Here is a 19,100-nt window from a genome sequence, read left to right as displayed (position 1 = left end):
AGTTAACCTAACCTGCATGTCTTTGGACTGTGGGGGAAACCGGAGCACCCGGAGGAAACCCACGCGGACACGGGGAGAACATGCAAACTCCGCACAGAAAGGCCCTCGCCGGCCACGGGGCTCGAACCCGGACCTTCTTGCTGTGAAGCAACAGCGCTAACCACTACACCACCGTGCCGCCCGTGAAAGAATTATAATAGCACAATTTAAAAGATAGCATTATCAGTACAAAAAATTCCAAGCCAAGACAATCAAGAGCTGAAAATTAAAAATGATTTATTTCAAACAATAAACTTTATCAATAAAATACACTTATAATTGATAAAGTTTATGTACCCACTTAAATATAAAACTTCTTTTTCCACTTTGCAGTTATTGTACATCTGAATTAATTTTAAAACATAAATAATTACAATTTATTTCCACACAGGTACACTGTAAAAAAAAAAAAAAAAATGATTTGTTGTTTTAACTTAAAAAAAAAAAAAAAGTTAGTACCCGGGCTGCCTTAAAATTTTGAGTTCACTGAAATTAATATAGTAAGTTAACACAACGAGGTGAACAATTTAACTTACTATATGAAATTTCAATGAACTCAATTTTAAGGCAGCCCGGGTACTAACCAAGTTAAAACGACAAATTTTTTTTTACAGGTGTATCATATTAAAAACACAGAACAGAAACAATACAAATATTCCACTGAGAGAATAAGCAGTGCTGTATTCATGTATTACCGATCTAGTAGGTTACAAAATACTGGGTTGTCACACCATGTTACAATATGTTCTGGCATCTAGCCAGTATTCTCTGTATACCCAATATGAACAAATGTACTGTATAAAACACATGGTTCATAAAATGTGCAAGCCTGTTAATCACATGACCATCATGCAACAACCACATGCAGCTCCACCAAAGACAGGTCAATTAAATATACAAATCCATTATACACTTTGTAAGCTGACCTGTTTTAAAATGGAAGTGGCATGAGAAGGCAGTAAAACAAATTATGCTTCACTTATTGCAACATGGGAAACAGCAACAGAAGAGCTGTCTACATGGGTTCTGCTTTTTATATTTCACAGCCTTCTTGATCTCAACTGTAGCCTTGCCTATAAATTCTTCTGTTGCACACACGTTAGCCTCAATGTTATCCACCATAGCACCTTGTTGCTCCACCAACAGAGCCAACTGAAAAAAGAGCTCATGAATGTCCCGAATGCGGCTCTCCAGCTCTAGAAGCTCCTTGTGACGGTTCTCGATCTCGCTGAGCGCTGAACGGAAGGTTCGCTCATCTGTGACGAGGTCATCTGAGAAGACGTTCCACTTACCAGTCTCAATCATTTCTTCGATCTGATCCCCAGTCACCTGCTTGCCCATGATCTCGGTCTGTCGCTGGATGCGTATCTTGCAGTTTTCCCTTTGTGCCATTTCAGCCTCATTATACTCAGACATCGCACTATGGAAGGCGTTGGTTAGAGAGTTGTATTGGGAGCGCACCATGCGGGCTAACACAGAGTGGGCCCCATGCTTCTCGTCCAGCTCTTTGCACTGTGCTTCCATCTGCTGAAGCCTTGCATACAACTTCTCTCCTTCAGCTTTGATGTTGCGTGCAATGGCATTGGAGTCCCGCTTGATGCTGCTAATGCGTCGGACTGAGGTGAGAAAACGGGTGTTCTGCTTGCCCAGCCTCTTCACCTCCATTCTGAGGTGAGCTATTTTTTTGTGCATAGCCTGGGCCTCCTTAAACATATCGTCCATGATGTCCTCACCTTCAAACACCACAGCATGCTGCTCCAGCTCACCATTGTCAACGTTCTCCTCATCAGGCTCCACTTGGGAGTTTTTAGATGCAACATTATTCAGGTCACACAGTCTATCCTTCATTTCTCCTTTATGGTAAAGCAGAAACAAGAGAACGTGGTTAGTTAAAACAGACACTGACCCTGGATTTTTCAATATTGTGCAACGGAGCTTGCACAGACTTGCTGTATTCTATAGTATACCTCAGTAGGGTTGAAAGATGCAGACACAGTAATTCTGTAATCACAAACCCTACCGTCTTATAAAATTCACTTCCCACTCCAATCCAACACAATGTCTCTACATAAGCAATTCTCAGGCTGGGTTAGATTTGGGTTGGAAATTAATTCTGTCAGATCTCTATGCCAAACAAACCGAAACCAGGGTAGATATACCGTAACATACCTTCTGAAATGAGAATATAGGCCTCTTGCTAAAGTACTGCGTAGGAGTAGTTCAGTTAAGAAACCCCCTGTCAAACCAGTACCCTTATGTCTTATACATCACTTACTTTTTCTGAGTAATGGAAATCAGTCATGATGCTGACTTCCCATCAGACCAAATATAACAGAACAGAGAACTAATGGGTGGGGACTTCCCTTTACTCTATATTTAGGAATTAAGAGACAAATATGAAAATATAAATGTCTATTAAGCCTAGATATAAAACACTTACCGTATTTCAGGAACCTCAAATATAATAAAATAAATCTCTCTCTCTCACTCACACACACACACAAGGGTAGTTCATCCATTTGTGTATAGTGACAATAAAGGCATTCTATTCTATTCTATTCTACACACAAGGGTAGTTCATCCATTTTCTCCTCAGTTAACATTCAAGAAGGTTGTAGGCTTTAGTATTCATGTTTATGCTCAACTGAAGAGCATCTTAGGCTCTATGGTCAGGTTTTGTTAAGAAAAATCAAATACTAAATCATAGTTCTCGTTTCTCTCTCAACACACCAGAGACACAAAAACATTAGGGTCTGGAACTCATGACAAGTGAAATTAAACCAAACCCAAACAATCTGCACGTCTAAAACCCGACTAAAGGAGAATGTCAGTGAATCTTACCTCACTTCATACTCCGGAGACCAGCCAAAATATACAGATTTAAAACTCAACTGATGTTAGTTTTTCCTCTTTGCCCTTCCTTCTCAGTCTCACATCGCTGCAGGAAATAGCAGCCAAGCGACTAGTGGGAGTTACCGAAAGTTGCAGTGGTCGATTTATCGCTCAGCTTTAAGTCGCACTTCATCCAGAAAGTGCTTTCTCAACATTACACCTAATTCTGACAGCAGACAGTGAAAATGAATCCTACATTTAATAGCATCAACTCACAGCATCAAGGTTTTCAATGGAGAAAAAAAAAAGACAATCTTTAAAAGACCAACGACGACATATTTTAATTAGAGGAATTAAAGTGCAAATACTTACTGCTAACTCTATGGCGTGTTCACACTGGGTTGCCAGATCCATCTAACATGCGCCACATATTTAGCCACGTCAGCTGTTCAGTGAAAAGGTATAATGTCAGGAGTGAAAACATCAAGTCTTCACTATAATCACACGCTGGTGTGCATATTGAAATATATTTTAAATACGATTATTTATTTAACTGTTGACATTTTAAGAAATGTAAAAAAGAAAGGAAAGCACAACTTTATTCACCGCACACTTGTGAAATGTCCTCTCTGCATTTAACCATCTGAAGCAGTGAACACACACACACACACCCAGAGCAGTGCACCCATGCTAACAGCACTCGGGGAGCAGTTGGGAGTTAGGTGCCTCGCTCAAGGCCGTCCCAGATTAACCTAACCTGCATGTCTTTGGATTGTGGAGGAAACCCATGCAGACAACATGCAAACTCCACACAGAAAGGCCCTCGCCGGCCACTGGGTTCGAACCCAGAACCTTCTTGATGTGAGGCAACTGTGCTAACCACTACACCACCTAAAGAAAAATTGCTATCAGAAGTGGGATTCGAACCCACATCTTCCAGGAGGAGAATGCAACCTGAACACAACACCTTAAAGTGCCATTCCACCATTGGATGTATTTTTTTGGCATAAAATACAATATATTTTATGACAACATGACTAGACAGAGAAATCTTTTAGCTTCAAAATGATATATCAAACATAATTTTTTGACAACGACAAGTATATTAATTTTGCGACCAAAGTCACCTACCCTTTTAATTTCCACGCGGTAGTGAAACGTGATGTCATCGGCAGGTTCCCCTTCTTGTGTACCACGTCACGTGTGACGTGGCACAGATTATCAGCAATGGCGGATAGAACGCGATCGTCAGCTTCGGAAAAGAAGCGAAGGAAAATAGCAAGTGATGCCCAAAGGAGACGGTCGATGGTGAATATCGGCACAGCAATCGACAAGTGGAACTCGCGTACTATCGCGCGGAAATTAAAAGGGTAGGTGACTTTGGTCGCAAAATTAATATACTTGTCGTTGTCAAAAAATTATGTTTGATATATCATTTTGAAGCTAAAAGATTTCTCTGTCTAGTCATGTTGTCATAAAATATATTGTATTTTATGCCAAAAAACACATCCAGTGGTGGAATGCCACTTTAACCTAACCTGCATGTCTTTGGATTGTGGGGGAAACCCACACAGACAACATACAAACTCCACACAGAAAGGCCCACGCCGGCCACTGGGTTCGAACCCAGAACCTTCTTGCTGTGAGGCGACTGTGCTAACCACTACGCTACCTAAAGAAAACTTGCTGCCAGAAGCGGGATTCAAACCCACACCTCCAGGAGGAGAATGCAACCTGAACGCAACACCTTAGACTACTCAGCCATCCTGACATATGTATTTTGTTACAAATCACATACCAGCAAATGTGGTGTTGTGGGGAAAATTTAAATTTCATCCATATTCTATGCTGCATATCCATTGCAGGCCACGGGTGAGCTGGAGCTAATCACACCTGACTCCGGGCAAGAGGAGGAGTACACCCTGGACAGGTTGCCAATCTATTGCATGGCTAACAAAGAGACGAACAACCATTCACACTCTCATTCATACCTATGGGCAATTTAGTGTAGCCAGTTGACCTATATAGTGTAGTATGTCTTTAGACTGTGGGAGGAAACCAGAGCACCCAGAAGAAACCACACAGGCATGAGAAGAACATGCAAACTCTGCACCGAAAGGCCCCAATACATTGCAATAAGTATTCTAACCCCCCAGTGCAATAACTTGTTCTGTGCAATAATCATCCTATGAATGTCACTTTATTCTTCATCTCGTATATATATATATATATATATATATATAATCTCATTATCTCTAGCCGCTTTATCCTGTTCTACAGGGTCGCTGGAGCCTATCCCAGCTGACTACAGGCGAAAGGCAGGGTACACCCTGGACAAGTCACCAGGTCATCACAGGGCTGACACATAGACACAGACAACCATTCACACTCACACCTACGGTCAATTTAGAGTCACCAGTTAACCTAACCTGCATGTCTTTGGGGGAAACCGGAGCACCCGGAGGAAACCCACGCGGACAACATGCAAACTCTGCACAGAAAGGCCCTCGTCAGCCAGGGGGCTCAAACCCGGACCTTCTTGCTATGAGGCGACAGCACTAACCACTACACCACCGTGCCGCCCTGTGTGTGTGTATATGTATATATATTTTTTAATTTCTTTTTTTAAACTTAATAATCAGGGTGGAACAGTGGTCAGCACTGTCGCCTCACAGCAAGAAGGTTCTGGGTTCCAGCCCAGTGGCCGACAGGGGCTTTTCTGTGTGGAGTTTACATGTTCTCCCCGTGTCTGCGTGGGTTTCCTCCAGGTGCTCTGTTTTCCCCCACAGTTCAAAGACATGCAGTTAGGTTAACATGGGGCAGCCTTGGGCTGAAGGGCCCTTGAGCAAGGCACCTAACCCCCAACAGCTGCCCAGGTGCTCTAGCATACCCACCGGGTATGTATGTGTGTGCTCATTGCTCACTTGTGTGTGTGCATGCGTGTGTTCACTGCTTCATATGGGTTAAATGCAGAGGACAAAGTTCACTGTGCTTGAGTGTGTATGTGACAAATAAACGCTTATTATTATTATTGGTTCATAGCTTTATTTTTACTCATGCTTTTATTTTAGCTTTTTAGATTAACTTAATTAGGCATCTACATGCTTGCTCTATATGACATCTCATTGTACTTGTACATTGACAATAACATCTTGAATCCACAGTCAGCTGCAAGGTTCGAACCCAGAACCTGTTGCTGTCAGGAGAGTGATAACCACTGCACCAAAAGTTAAAATTAGTTGCCACCACCAAAAGGTCTTCCCAAAAGTTAAAATGATGACATATCGTGCAGAAATGTAATAAATTGTCATGACGTAGCGTTTAGTACAGAATTGTGATTCTTATGTGGATATAATGTTAAAGAGACTTACATAAACAAACGAAAAAATACTATTTAGTAGTTCAGTAAAGTAAGTCAGTAAATTTTATTTATAATGCACATGTACAAAACGAAATTTGAGTGCTGTATATAGTTAAGAACATATATAACAAATATTAAAAAAAAAAAAACATTGGAAGCAGTATAGGCCTATTATACACTGTATCCACACGAGATTAATATATTACCTCAAAAGAAATGTAGTAACGTATTGTGTCATTTCAGCCAGTGATTTCCTGCTTTACAGAATGCAACCTGCCTCAATAAAAGTCCTAAAGAATGCGGGACAGTCCCCGCCTGACTGAAATAAATCCACCATGTTCATAAAAACAATCTGAAAAGGTTCTGCTGTACGAACAAAAACACAGGCAGCTAGTGTTTTTACCACTTCGCCACTTGATGGCAGGAGAGTTAAGAGTGGATATCTTTGGCTACTGAAAACTTCTACTGTGGATTGTCTCAAACAGATACACCAAACTATTCAGTGTACATGTTTTATTTTATTTAGCCTTTATTTTTCCAGGAAGGTCCCATTGAGATATCTCTTCTGCCAGGGAGTCCTGGCCAAAATATGAGTTTATGTTTATGCAGTAAGTATACATAATGTAAAGATTTGTCTGTGAAGATTCTCAGTCATCCAGGTCATAGTAAACTCATCTCATCTCATTATCTCTAGCCGCTTTATCCTGTTCTACAGGGTCGCAGGCAAGCTGGAGCCTATCCTATCTGACGATGGGCGAAAGGCGGGGTACACCCTGGACAAGTCGCCAGGGCTGACACATAGACACAGACAACCATTCACACTCACATTCACACCTACGGTCAATTTAGAGTCACCAGTTAACCTAACTTGCGTGTCCTTGGACTGTGGGGGAAACCGGAGCACCCAGAGGAAACCCACACGGACAACATGCAAACTCCGCACAGAAAGGCCCTCGCCGGCCACGAACCCAGACCTTCTTGCTGTGAGGCGACAGCGCTAACCACTACACCACCATGTTGCCCTGTCATAGTAAACTGTGGGTGGTAAAAGAGAGCAACTGGACTTGCTTGAAGATTCTTGAAGACGTTTCACCTCTCATCCGAAAGGCTTCTTCTGTTCCGTCTGACTAATAGATCCTTCCCACTGACGTCACCGGAAACCAGAAGTAAACAGACCCTGCGCCATATTGGAAGACCAACAAACTTGTGATCAGTGGGAAATAACAGCAGCGCGTGGAATTTAAACCCACGAGGCACTTGATTCATCATAAACCTACAATGGTAAACTTTTGTGCTGTGTTAGGGTGTTCTAACAAAGCTGATGGGAAAGGTGAAAAGAAGTCGTTCTTCAGAATACCAGCTGTGATTGAGACACAAGGGGAGCAAACTAAGGAGCTTTCTGCCAGGAGACAGAGAATAAGTGCATTACTGAGTGTCTGTGAGCAAAGGAGAGCCTGAACGTTGCAACCTCCCTATTGGCTGTTTATTGGCTGTTTGTAAAAATGTATCAATTGTTGCCCTTCATCGCGGACTCGAGAGACGAGACCTGACGAGTTAGTTCGTTGGTAGCAGAACAAAATGTCTGGACACAAATCGGGTTTTCAGAAAAGGAAAGAAAATAAACGCAGGGTTGAAAATACAAAAAAGGAGGCAGAAAATGCAAAACGAGTTTTAAGGTAGGACAAATGGTTACTTTTCTGAGGCAGCCCGCCGTGGCTGCAGGCTTTCAGTTGTGTCATTGAATGGTTACTTTTCTGAGGCAGCCTGCCGTGGCTGCCTGCAGGCTTATTTATTATAGCCCATTTAGTTAAAATAGTTGATATAAAATGTTTATAGTTATAGTTATGTGATGGTTGTCTTCAGTGTTCGAACTATGCCGATATTTTCGGGGGGTCCCTTTTTTTCCCTGGGGGGTGCTTGCGCTTGTCTCGGAGCGCGGATCTCCAAACACATGAGAAGCCTGTCTTACGCACATATCACGCGGACTCCACACCTCCACACACGCATCGCGTCTGAAGTCATAACTCATCAGGGGAAATCGTGTCCGCATTGGCATGTTCAAAAAACAACCTCGCGTCAACAATGATACCACACGCAAGAACAAAAAAAACAGTCAGGCTACTCAACAACCAACCTGGCAGCAGCAGTCGTTGTCATATCGGTTTATTTTATCTTTGATGTAAACACAACACTTCGGATATGCAAATGCTTCTCGTTACACACAATTGCTATGTCAATAAACATCATTTTGCCAATATTTTAGAGACCCCCCAACATTTCCCAAATCATGTTTTCAAGGGATCTCATGTCTGTTTCAGGGGATCTCGGATCCCCCGAGTACCCCCGTAGTTCGAACACTGGTTGTCCTGATTTAGACTGGTGTGTTTTTTTTTTTTTTTTTGGGGGGGGGGGTTTGCACGATGTTGCACCCGGGTCCAGATTAGGGCAGAACCGGCCCTGGCTACATTTCAGGTGTAGTTTGTTTTATGTATGTATGTACTTGCATAGATGTGTACTTGGTCTTCCAATATGGCGACTACCGAAATCTCGCGGCGCGGTGACGTCATGCGGGATCCCTCTATAGGGAGTATCAGGTATTTATCCTCTCATGGATGAAAAGCAATCCTAAGGTGTCGTTGAGTCATCCTCTTGGTGTGGGTCACTGGGGGCTGGGTGTGAACGGCCTAGAGAGTCGTTGGGGTGAGCAGTGGATTGTTGGTTCTCTCTGTCCTCACTGAACAGAGGTGGTGAAAGACATCATTTATCAGCCACCTACAATGCAGTCCTTGGCGCACTTCCCAGACAACTGAATGCACACCAAAACCTAGCTGTTTTCAGTGACTCACAGGAGGACAGAGAGAACCAACAATCCATTGATCACCCCAACAACTCTCTAGGCCGTTCACACCCAGCCCCCAGAATGTTTTACTCCCCTAAAAGAAACTGAATTACTTTCATTAATCTCTACATCAAAAGCCTCAACTTACGTACTAGATCCCTTACCTACACATCTATTCAAACAGATAATGCCTGGAATAATTGAACCGCTTCTAAAAATAATAAATTCTTCTCTTATGATTGGCTATGTATCCAAATCCTTTAAACTAGCAGTTATCAAACCCCTGATTAAAAAACCTGACCTTGATCCCTGTCAGCTGTCCAATTATCGGCCAATATCAAACCTCCCCTTTATCTCCAAGATCATTGAAAAAGCTGTGGCACAGCAGTTATGCTCATATTTACATAGGAATAACATCCATGAAATGTATCAGTCAGGATTTAGACCTCATCATAGCACAGAGACAGCACTGGTTAAAGTAGTAAACGACCTACTGTTGGCGTCTGATCAGGGCTGTGTCTCGCTACTTGTGTTGCTTGACCTTAGTGCAGCATTTGATACCATTGATCATTCCATTCTTCTGGATAGACTAGAAAATGTTGTGGGAGTGAAGGGAATGGCCCTCTCCTGGCTCAGGTCTTATCTAACTGATCGTTATCAGTATGTTGATATAAATGGTGATATTTCTAGACGTACCGAGGTAAAGTTTGGTGGTCCACAAGGTTCTGTCTTGGGTCCACTGCTTTTTTCTCTATATATGTTACCTCTGGGCGATATTATTCGTAAACATTGTATTAGTTTCCACTGTTATGCTGATGACACACAGTTGTATGTCTCTGCAAAACCTGATGAGAGACACCAGCTTAATAGAATTGAGGAATGTGTTAAGGACATTAGACACTGGATGCTTATTAATTTCCTTCTGCTTAACTCTGACAAGACTGAAGTACTTGTGCTAGGACCACATACAGCTAGAAGTAAGTTTTCTGATTACACAGTGACTCTGGATGGCCTTTCTGTTTCTTCACATGCAGCAGTAAAAGACCTCGGAGTGATTATTGACCCCAGTCTTTCATTCGAAACTCACATTGATAACATCACCCAGATAGCTTTCTTTCATCTCAGAAATATTGCAAAGATAAGAAATTTAATGTCATTGCATGACGCAGAAAAACTAGTCCATGCTTTCGTTACCTCCAGGTTGGATTATTGTAATGCCTTACTGTCTGGATGTTCCAATAAGTGCATAAATAAGCTCCAGTTAGTTCAAAATGCAGCAGCAAGAGTCCTTACTAGAACTAGAAAATATGACCACATCACGCCTGTCTTATCCACACTGCATTGGCTCCCAATCAAATTTCGTATTGATTATAAAATACTACTATTGACCTTTAAAGCACTAAATGGTCTCGCACCACAGTACCTGAGTGAACTTCTGCTCCTCTATGACACGCCACGCCTACTTAGATCAAAAGGTGCAGGCTATCTGCTGGTACCTCGTATAGTGAAGGCAGAGCCTTTTCTTACAAAGCCCCACAGTTATGGAACAGCCTTCCAAGTAATGTTCGGGAATCAGACACAGTCTCAGCATTTAAGTCTAGGCTGAAAACATATCTGTTTAGTCAAGCCTTTTGTTAATGGTGTTTATGAGGTAAAGGTGTAGATCTAGAGGGTCCTCAGACATAGAGTGTTTTGGTAAACTGGGATGTATGGATGCTGTCAGTCCCCACTCGCTTGCTCACTCGAGTTTGTTGACGGTGTAGTGGCTGCTGCTTTATGTCCCGGGGCTCCCTCATGCCTGTGTTACCTTCTGGCTCTCTCCTTTTAGTTATGCTGTCTTAGTTAGTTGCCGGAGTCCCTGCTTGTACTCGGTGCAATATGTATACTGCTCCTACTTATTCAGGTGACATTGGGCATACCTAACAACCTGGGTTTTCTTTCCCTCCCCCCTCCCCACCCCAAATCTGTCCGTCTGAGTTACATGGAGTCAACAGGAAATCTTTTGGTGGAGAGGGTGAAGACCTCGACTGGCTATTGTAGCCTGCAGGGAATTGGCCGTCAGACTTCTGTCGCATGTCCCAGACCCGGTGAAATGTAACTGAATTGTCTTGGCCAGCCCTAAGGGTCCCATCTGCATCTCATCATTGCTGAGGAGTGTGCTCCCATCACCCAATCAAGCATCCAGCCAGAGCAGGTCATGATATATTTTTTACCATATTAACATGCCATTGTTGTGTGTTATGCCTGATGTCAAGACTCTCGTCTCTGCGAGCCTACCACACAGATTTAATACTTGTCATTTTTAGGGCATACCTAACAACATGTGTTTTCTTTCTCTCTTCCCCCCCAATCTGTCCCTCTGAGTTACATGTTGGTCCTGGGATTGAGATGCTGGCCTCTTCTGCCCCTCGGACCTGCTTGATCCATCCTGGTGCCCTGTGTCCGGTCGGAGTTTTATCGCATCGCTCCTGTGAAGGACGGCCCCATGAGGATAGTTGAGGGTTATACCTGGAGGATGCTGTTGACTCTTACAGTAATGCTTTTATGGCTGAGGACTACAGTTGTCTTGCTAACTTTAGGACTGCAGTTATCATGAATCAGTTTTGCACTCAAGTTTCCATCAATGAAGAGTTATAACATCAACGAAACTGTCCTCATGTTAAAACTGTTAATATTATAGTCAGGCTGTCTGTTGTTGCCCAAACGAGGATGGGTTCCCTTTTGAGTCTGGTTCCTCTCAAGGTTTCTTCCTCATGTTGTCTGAGGGAGTTTTTCCTTGCCACCGTCGCCACAGGCTTGCTCATTGGGGATAGATTAGGGATAAAATTAGCTCATGTTTTAAGTTGTTCAAATTCTGTAAAGCTGCTTTGCAACAATGTTTATTGTTAAAAGCGCTATACAAATAAACTTGACTTGACTTGACACCCAGCCCCCAGTGACCCACACCAACAGGATGACTCAACGACACCTTAGGATTGCTTTTCATCCATGAGAGGATAAATACCTGATACTCCCTATTAGTCAGACAGAACTGAAGAAGCCTTTCGGATGAGAGGTGAAACGTCTTCAAGAATCTTCAAGCAAGTCCAGTTGCTCTCTTTTACCACCCACAATGTAAAGATTTGTAAACGATTATTTTTTACATCTCATTTCAGTGATCTCATCTTCATACTTAAGGTCAAGATGTCATTATACAGTAAGTTTAGTTTGGTGTGGTTTTTGGACACATACCTGATTAATAATAATATAAAAGTGGGTAGCATTGCTGACTCACAACTCCAGAGTCCTGGGTTTAATCCCAAGCTCATACAGAGTGTCCCCCATGATTACTGGCACCCCTTATAAAGATTAGTAAAAAGGGTTAGAAAAAATCCACCTTTTGGTAAGGTCACTTCATCTCACACTGGAAAAAAAAGAGAAGAATCCGACCTTTAATTGAAATAAATTTATTCTGAGAAAAAAAATACCCCTCATCAAGAGATAATTATTTTCAACAAAAACATGTGCCACTATTATTGGCACTACTGCATTTAACACTTTGTACAACCTCCCTTTGCCAGTAAAACATCACTGAGTCTTCTGTAACATTTTATAAGGTTGGAGATACAGAGCAGGGCATTTGACACCGTTCCTCTTTACACAATCTCTCCAGATCATCCAGGATCCTCGGCCCTCTCTTGTGCTCTCTCCTCTTCAGCTCAGCCCACAGGTTTTCAATGGGGTTCAGGTCAGGGGACTGAGATGACCATGGCAGAGGCTTGATTTTGTGCTCAGTTAACCATTTTTGTGTTGATTTGACATATGCTTCAGATCATTGTCTTGTTGGAAGATCCAATGACAATTCAGTTTTAGTTTCCTGGAAGGGGCAGCCAGATTTTGATTTAAAACGTCCTGGTATTTCATGGAGTCCATGATGTCATGAACCCGAACAAGGTTTCCAGGGCCTTTGGAGGAAAAACAGCCCCAAAGCATCACAGAACCCCCACCACATTTTACAGTTGGGATAGAGTTCTTTTCATTATAGCCATCCTTCTATTGATGCCAAACCCACCTCAAGTGTTTCCTTGCTCCTTGATCAGGCAGGTCCGAGGAGGTCTGCTCCTTGGACCTGCCTGAGCCATCCTGGTGCCCTATGTCTGGCTGGAGTCTCATCACATCGCTCCTGTGGAGGATGGCCCCATATGGACAATTGAAAGTCACACTTGGAAGACGCTCTGGACACTTACAGTAATGCTTTTATGGCTGAGGACTACAGTTGACTTGCTAACTTTAGGACTGCAGCTGTCATGAACAGTTTTGCACTCAAGTTTCCATCAATGAAGAGTTATAACATCAATGAAACTGACTTCATGTTAAAACTGTTAAAAATGTTATAACCACGTTGTCTATTATCACCCAAATGAGGTTGGGTTCCCTTTTGAATTGAGGTTTCTTCCTCATGTCGTCTGAGGGAGTTTTTCCTTGCCACTGTCGCCACAGGTTTGGTCATTGGGGATAGACTAGGGATAAAATTAGGTCATGTTTAAAGTCATTAAAGTTCTGTAAAGCTGCTTTGCAACAATGTCTATTGTTAAAAGCACTATAAAATAAACTTGGCTTGACTTGAAATGTTTATTGCCAAAAATAGGTGTTGTTGTTTGATGGTGGTTTTGGAGACTTGGAAATCCCAAGATTTTACTTTTTCTTGTAATTCACCAACAGTGATCCTTGGGGATTTTTTCTATGTTTGTTTCTCTTACTACCCTCCTCACTGTATGTGAGGACAAAATAAACTTGGGTCCTCTTCCAGGCAAATTTGTAACAGTTCCAGTTGGTGTCCATTTTTTAAATTATTGCCCTAACAAAAGAAAATGACATTTTAGTGAGTAGCTATTTTTTATAACCATTCCCTGACTTATGAAGGTCAACACACTTCTCCCTCATTTAGTTTGTGTTCTCTTATCTTTCCCATGTTGAGGGATGTCTAAGGGAATTTGCCCTCTGTGTCACCTCATATTTGTAGCCCAGCTAATCAGGAGTCATGGATTACAACTTGAAAGTTCCTACATACTCCAATCAACTAAAAAATGTACAGTTTAAATGGGAAACATGCTTCAGTTACATTGTGTTCATTATCATTTTCAGGGATGCCAATAATAGTGGTACAGTGGTGCTTGAAAGTTTGTGAACCCTTTAGAATTTTCAATATTTCTGCATAAATATGACCTAAAACATCATCAGATTTTCACACAAGTCCTAAAACTAGGTAAAGAGAACCCAGTTAAACAAATGAGACAAAAATATTATACTTGGTCATTTATTTATTGAGGAAAATACTCCAATATTACATATCTGTGAGTGGCAAAAGTATGTGAACCTCTAGGATTAATAGTTAATTTGAAGGTGAAATTAGAGTCAGGTGTTTTCAATCAATGGGATGACAATCAGGTGTGAGTGGGCACCCTGTTTTATTTAAAGAACAGGGATCTATCAAAGTCTGATCTTCACAGCACATGTTTGTGGAAGTGTATAATAGTACGAACAAAGGAGATTTCTGAGGACCTCAGAAAAAGCATTGTTGATGCTCATCAGGCTGGAAAAGGTTACAAAACAATCTCTAAAGAGTTTGGACTCCACCCATCCACAGTCAGACAGATTGTGTACAAATGCAGGAAATTTAAGACCATTGTTACCCTCCCCAGGAGTGGTCAACCAACAAAGATCACTCCAAGAGCAAGGCGTGTAATAGTCGGCGATGTCACAAAGGACCCCAGGGTAACTTCTAAGCAACTGAAGGCCTCTCTCACGTTGGTTAATATTAATGTTCATGAGTCCACCATCAGGAGAACATTGAACAACAATGGTGTGCATGGCAGGCTTGCAAGGAGAAAGCCACTGCTCTCCAAAAAGAACATTGCTGCTCATCTGCAGTTTGCTAAATATCACGTGGACAAGCCAGACAGCTATTGGAAAAATATTTTGTGAAGGATGAGACCAAAATAGAACATTTTGGTTGAAATGAGAAGCCTCATGTTTGGAGAAAGGAAAACACTGCATTCCAGCATAAGAACCATATCCCATCTGTGAAACATGGTGGTGGTAGTATCATGGTTTGGGCCTGTTTTGTTGCATCTGGGCCAGGACGGCTTCCCATCATTGATGGAACAATGAATTCTGAATTATACCAGTGAATTCTAAAGGAAAATGTCAGGACATCTGTCCATGAACTGAATCTCAAGAGAAGGTGGGTCATGCAGCAGGACAACGACCTTAAGCACACAAGTCGTTCTACCAAAGAATGGTTAAACAAGAATACAGTTAATGTTTTGGAATGGCCAAGTCAAAGTCCTGACCTTAATCCAATCGAAATGTTGTGGAAGGACCTGAAGCGAGCAGTTCATGTGAGGAAACCCACCAACATCCCAGATTTGAAGCTGTTCTGTATTGAGGAATGGGCTAAAATTCCTCCAAGCCGGTGTGCAGGACTGATCAACAGTTACCGGAAACGTTTAGTTGCAGTTATTGCTGCACAAGGGGGTCACACCAGATACTGAAAGCAAAGGTTCACATACTTTTGCCACTCACAGATATGTAATATTGGATCATTTTCCTCAATAAATAAATGACCAAGTATAATATTTTTGTCTCATTTGTTTAACTGGGTTCTCTTTATCTACTTTTAGGACTTGTGTGAAAATCTGATTATGTTTTAGGTCATTTTTATACAGAAATATAGAAAATTCTAAAGGGTTCACAAACTTTCAAGCATCACTGTACATGTGTTTTTGTTGAAAATAATTATTTCTTGATGAGGGATTTGTTTTTCTCTGAATTAATTTATTTCAATTAAAGGTTTGGATGTTTTTCCCATTTTTTTCAGTGTGAGATGAAGCTATTGCACCAAAAGGTAGATTTTTTTTCTAACCTTTTTTAAAAAAAACTAATCTTTACAAGGGGTGCCAATAATTGTGGAGGGCACTGCACCTCTGTGCAGTTTCTCCCTGTGTTTGCATTGGTTTCCTCTGGGTTCTCCAGTTTCCTCACACTGTCCGAAAACATGCATGTAGGTCATTTGGTTACACGAATTTGCTCCTAGTTGTGAATGTTTTCTTGTCATGGACTGGTGTCCCATCCGAGGGGAATTCTAGGCACAGGACCCACTGCAACCCTGATCATTACATCATCAATATGCTTTGGTTTTATTTCAATTTGCATGGATATACAACCTCAGTTTTGCAGTGATTATTCACTGAGAGTACAACATAGAATGCTTTTTGCAGCAGGTACACTTTTGTAGAAGGTGTACTTTAAGTATAGTTTAAGGGGAAATGTGTTTTTATGAATCTATATTTTTTAGGCAAAACATGTAAGGTTAACACAAGTTAAATATAAGCTGGTCAGTGTCTGTACATTCACTGTATTTGTATATACATGAGAATTGTTGCCCTCTCCAGAGTTCACATTATATATTATTATATGCAACCCCAAATCAGAACAAGTTGGGATGTTATATTGAAATCGAAAATAAAACTGAAACCAATGATGTGTAAATAATCTTTGACTTGTATTACATTCAAAACAACACAGCAGCACAATATTTGATGTCTTACTTCATGAATTTTATTTTATTAAAAAAAAAATTAAAAATAAACCCTTATTTCAATTTTGATTTTTACAATACATTTTTAAAAATTGGGCCGGTAAAGCATTTACTTCTTTCTAATTTTGCCATTCCTTCTCACAACATTTAAAACACATTTAGGGACTGAAGACACCAAATGATGAAGCGTTTCAGGTGTTATTTTGTCACATTCTTCCTGCAAACAAGTCTTAAGTTGTGCAACAGTACAGGGTCATCATGGACATATTTTTCATTTCAAAATTCACCACATATTCTCTATTGGGGACAGAGGGGACAGATACTCTCTTCTTCTGCAGCCATGCCTTTGAATTGTGTGCAGAATGTGGTTTTGGATTGTCTTGTTGAAATATCCCTGGAAAAGATGTTGTCTTAAAGATAGAATATGTTACTCCTAAATCTCACTGTACTTTTCTGCATTAATGTTGCCATCACAGAAATGTAAGTTACCTTTGTCAAGGGCACTGACACAACCCCATACCATGACAAACCCTGGCTTTTGGACCTGTTGCTGGTAAGAATCTGGATGTTCCTTTTTTTTTTTTTTTTGTTCAGAGTACATAGCATCCATTTCTTCCAAAAAAAAAAAAAAGACGTAGAATACTGATTTGTCTGACCATAATACACATTTCCACTGTGTGATGGTCCATCCCAGATGCCTCTAAACCCAAAGAAGTCATTGGCACTTCTGAACACAGTTAACATGAGGCTTCCTTTTTGCGCAGTAAAGTTTTAACTCGCATTTGTGGATGTACCTCTATATTGTAGTGCTTGGCAAAGGTTTGCCAAAGTAATCCCAAGCCCATGTGGTTATATCAGCTATGAATGATGTTTTTTGATGCAGCACCAACTGAAGGATCGGAGATCACAGATGTTCAACTTAGGCTTGCGCCCTTGCCCTTTATGCACAGAATTACCTCCAGATTCTTTGAATCAATTAATGATATGCACCATCAAGGCTTAGGCTCCAGCTTGCCTGCGACCCTGTAGAACAGGATAAAGCAGCTAGAGATAATGAGATGAGATGGGACCATCAAGGCTGATATATCCAAATCCCTTCAAATCTTTCTAAAGGGGAACATTGTTTTTAAACATTTCAATAATATTCTCATGCATTTGTTGACAAACTGGAGACCCTCGGCCCATCTTTGCTCCTCAAAGACTAGGCTTTTCCTGGATATTCCTGGACGAATTTTGTACCAAATCATGATTACATTCACTTGTTGACATGACTGTTTCAAATCACATCATGATTTAATTGTTTTACTTCACTACTAGCTCTAAATTGCCCCGTTCCAACTTTTTTTTGGAATGTGTTGCAGGCCTGAAATGCAGGAATGGATGAATATTAACAAATTAAATTAGGTTAATCAGACAAAACATGAAATATCTTGGGTTCATACTGTCTATGATGAAATACAAGTCAAAGTAAATTCAGAAATCACTGCTTTCTTTTTTTTATTATTTGCATTTTCCATACTATCCCAACTTTTTTTCTGATTTGGGGTTGTATATAAAGGATTCCATTACAAGCCCATAATCAGGAATCACGATCAAACACTAAAAACACAAAGATCAACAACCAGAGATTGTGTGCTTATCATGTTACAGTGTTTACAGAGGACTTTTAGTGTTGTTGAGAAAACATCAGCTGTTTTTGATTAACCAAACTGTGACCTGATTCAATTACCCGATCTCATTCACTTCACATGGGAGCCTGTACAGCAATGCCACAGCTTTCTGAGGAGAAATAAACAAAGTATTTTCAGAGATATCTTTAAAGGATGAAGAATATGGAAAGGGTGAGGGAAGCAGTTTACCAAGCTCGTGATAATGTGGTTCACATGGTCATGTTTAATCTAAGAATTCAATTAAAAAGAATAGTGTTTCCCTCCAAAGTAACATTTGACTTGTCACTTGACCTGAATTCACTGTGTCCATTTGCTTTTACATACCAAATTTTTTTTCACATGGTGATAAAATAATAAAAAAGTGCACGTCAACTGGAACTGTTACAAACTTGCCTGGAAAAGGACCCAAGTATATTTTGACCCCACACACAGTGAGGAGGATGGTAAGAGAGAAAAAAAAATCCCCAAGGATCACTGTTGGTGAATTATAAGAAAAAGTAAAATCTTGGGGGTTTCCAAGTCTCTAAAACCACCCTCAGACACCAGCTCCATGCCAACAGATTACTTGGAAGGTCTGATAGAAAAAAAAGCCTTTTCTGTCAGTTAAACACAAATGTAAGCATCTGAAGTTTGCGAAACGGTACAACAAATTTGACAAGGAACAGTGTTCTATGTTCTGATGAAACAAAAAAAGTTCTCTTTGGCAATAAACACTCAAGGTGGGTTTGGTGTAAAAAAGAAGGATGGCTATAATGAAAAGAACCCTATCCCAGCTGTAAA

General features: G+C 41.0%; 1 protein-coding gene across 2 annotated transcripts; it reads right to left on the bottom strand.

Annotated features, from left to right (window-relative positions):
- Positions 1 to 565: 565 nt before the first annotated feature.
- Positions 566 to 3,283, bottom strand: stx11a (syntaxin 11a). Of its 2 annotated transcripts, none has more exons than XM_060933109.1 (2): positions 3,244 to 3,283; positions 566 to 1,892 (listed from the first exon to the last, which is right to left on the bottom strand). In XM_060933109.1, the coding sequence occupies exon 2, from the start codon at positions 1,885 to 1,887 to the stop codon at positions 1,015 to 1,017; it is 873 nt and encodes a 290-aa protein (XP_060789092.1). In that variant the 5' UTR covers positions 1,888 to 1,892; positions 3,244 to 3,283; the 3' UTR covers positions 566 to 1,014. The 2 variants fall into 2 exon arrangements, with proteins under 2 accessions (XP_060789092.1, XP_060789091.1); XM_060933108.1 differs by lacking the exon at positions 3,244 to 3,283 and adding an exon at positions 2,881 to 3,196 and having other exon boundaries at positions 567 to 1,892.
- Positions 3,284 to 19,100: the final 15,817 nt, after the last annotated feature.

This window comes from Neoarius graeffei, chromosome 11 (assembly GCF_027579695.1).
Source record: "Neoarius graeffei isolate fNeoGra1 chromosome 11, fNeoGra1.pri, whole genome shotgun sequence".
Classification (NCBI taxonomy): domain Eukaryota; kingdom Metazoa; phylum Chordata; class Actinopteri; order Siluriformes; family Ariidae; genus Neoarius; species Neoarius graeffei.
The sequence above is the reverse complement of the archived record's forward strand: the minus strand, read 5'-3'. Positions and strand labels throughout refer to the sequence as shown.

What these genes read in the sequence shown, in the direction of transcription:
- stx11a (XM_060933109.1), bottom strand. Translation starts at nt 1,887, where the DNA reads ATGAAGGATAGACTGTGTGACCTGAATAATGTTGCATCTAAAAACTCC.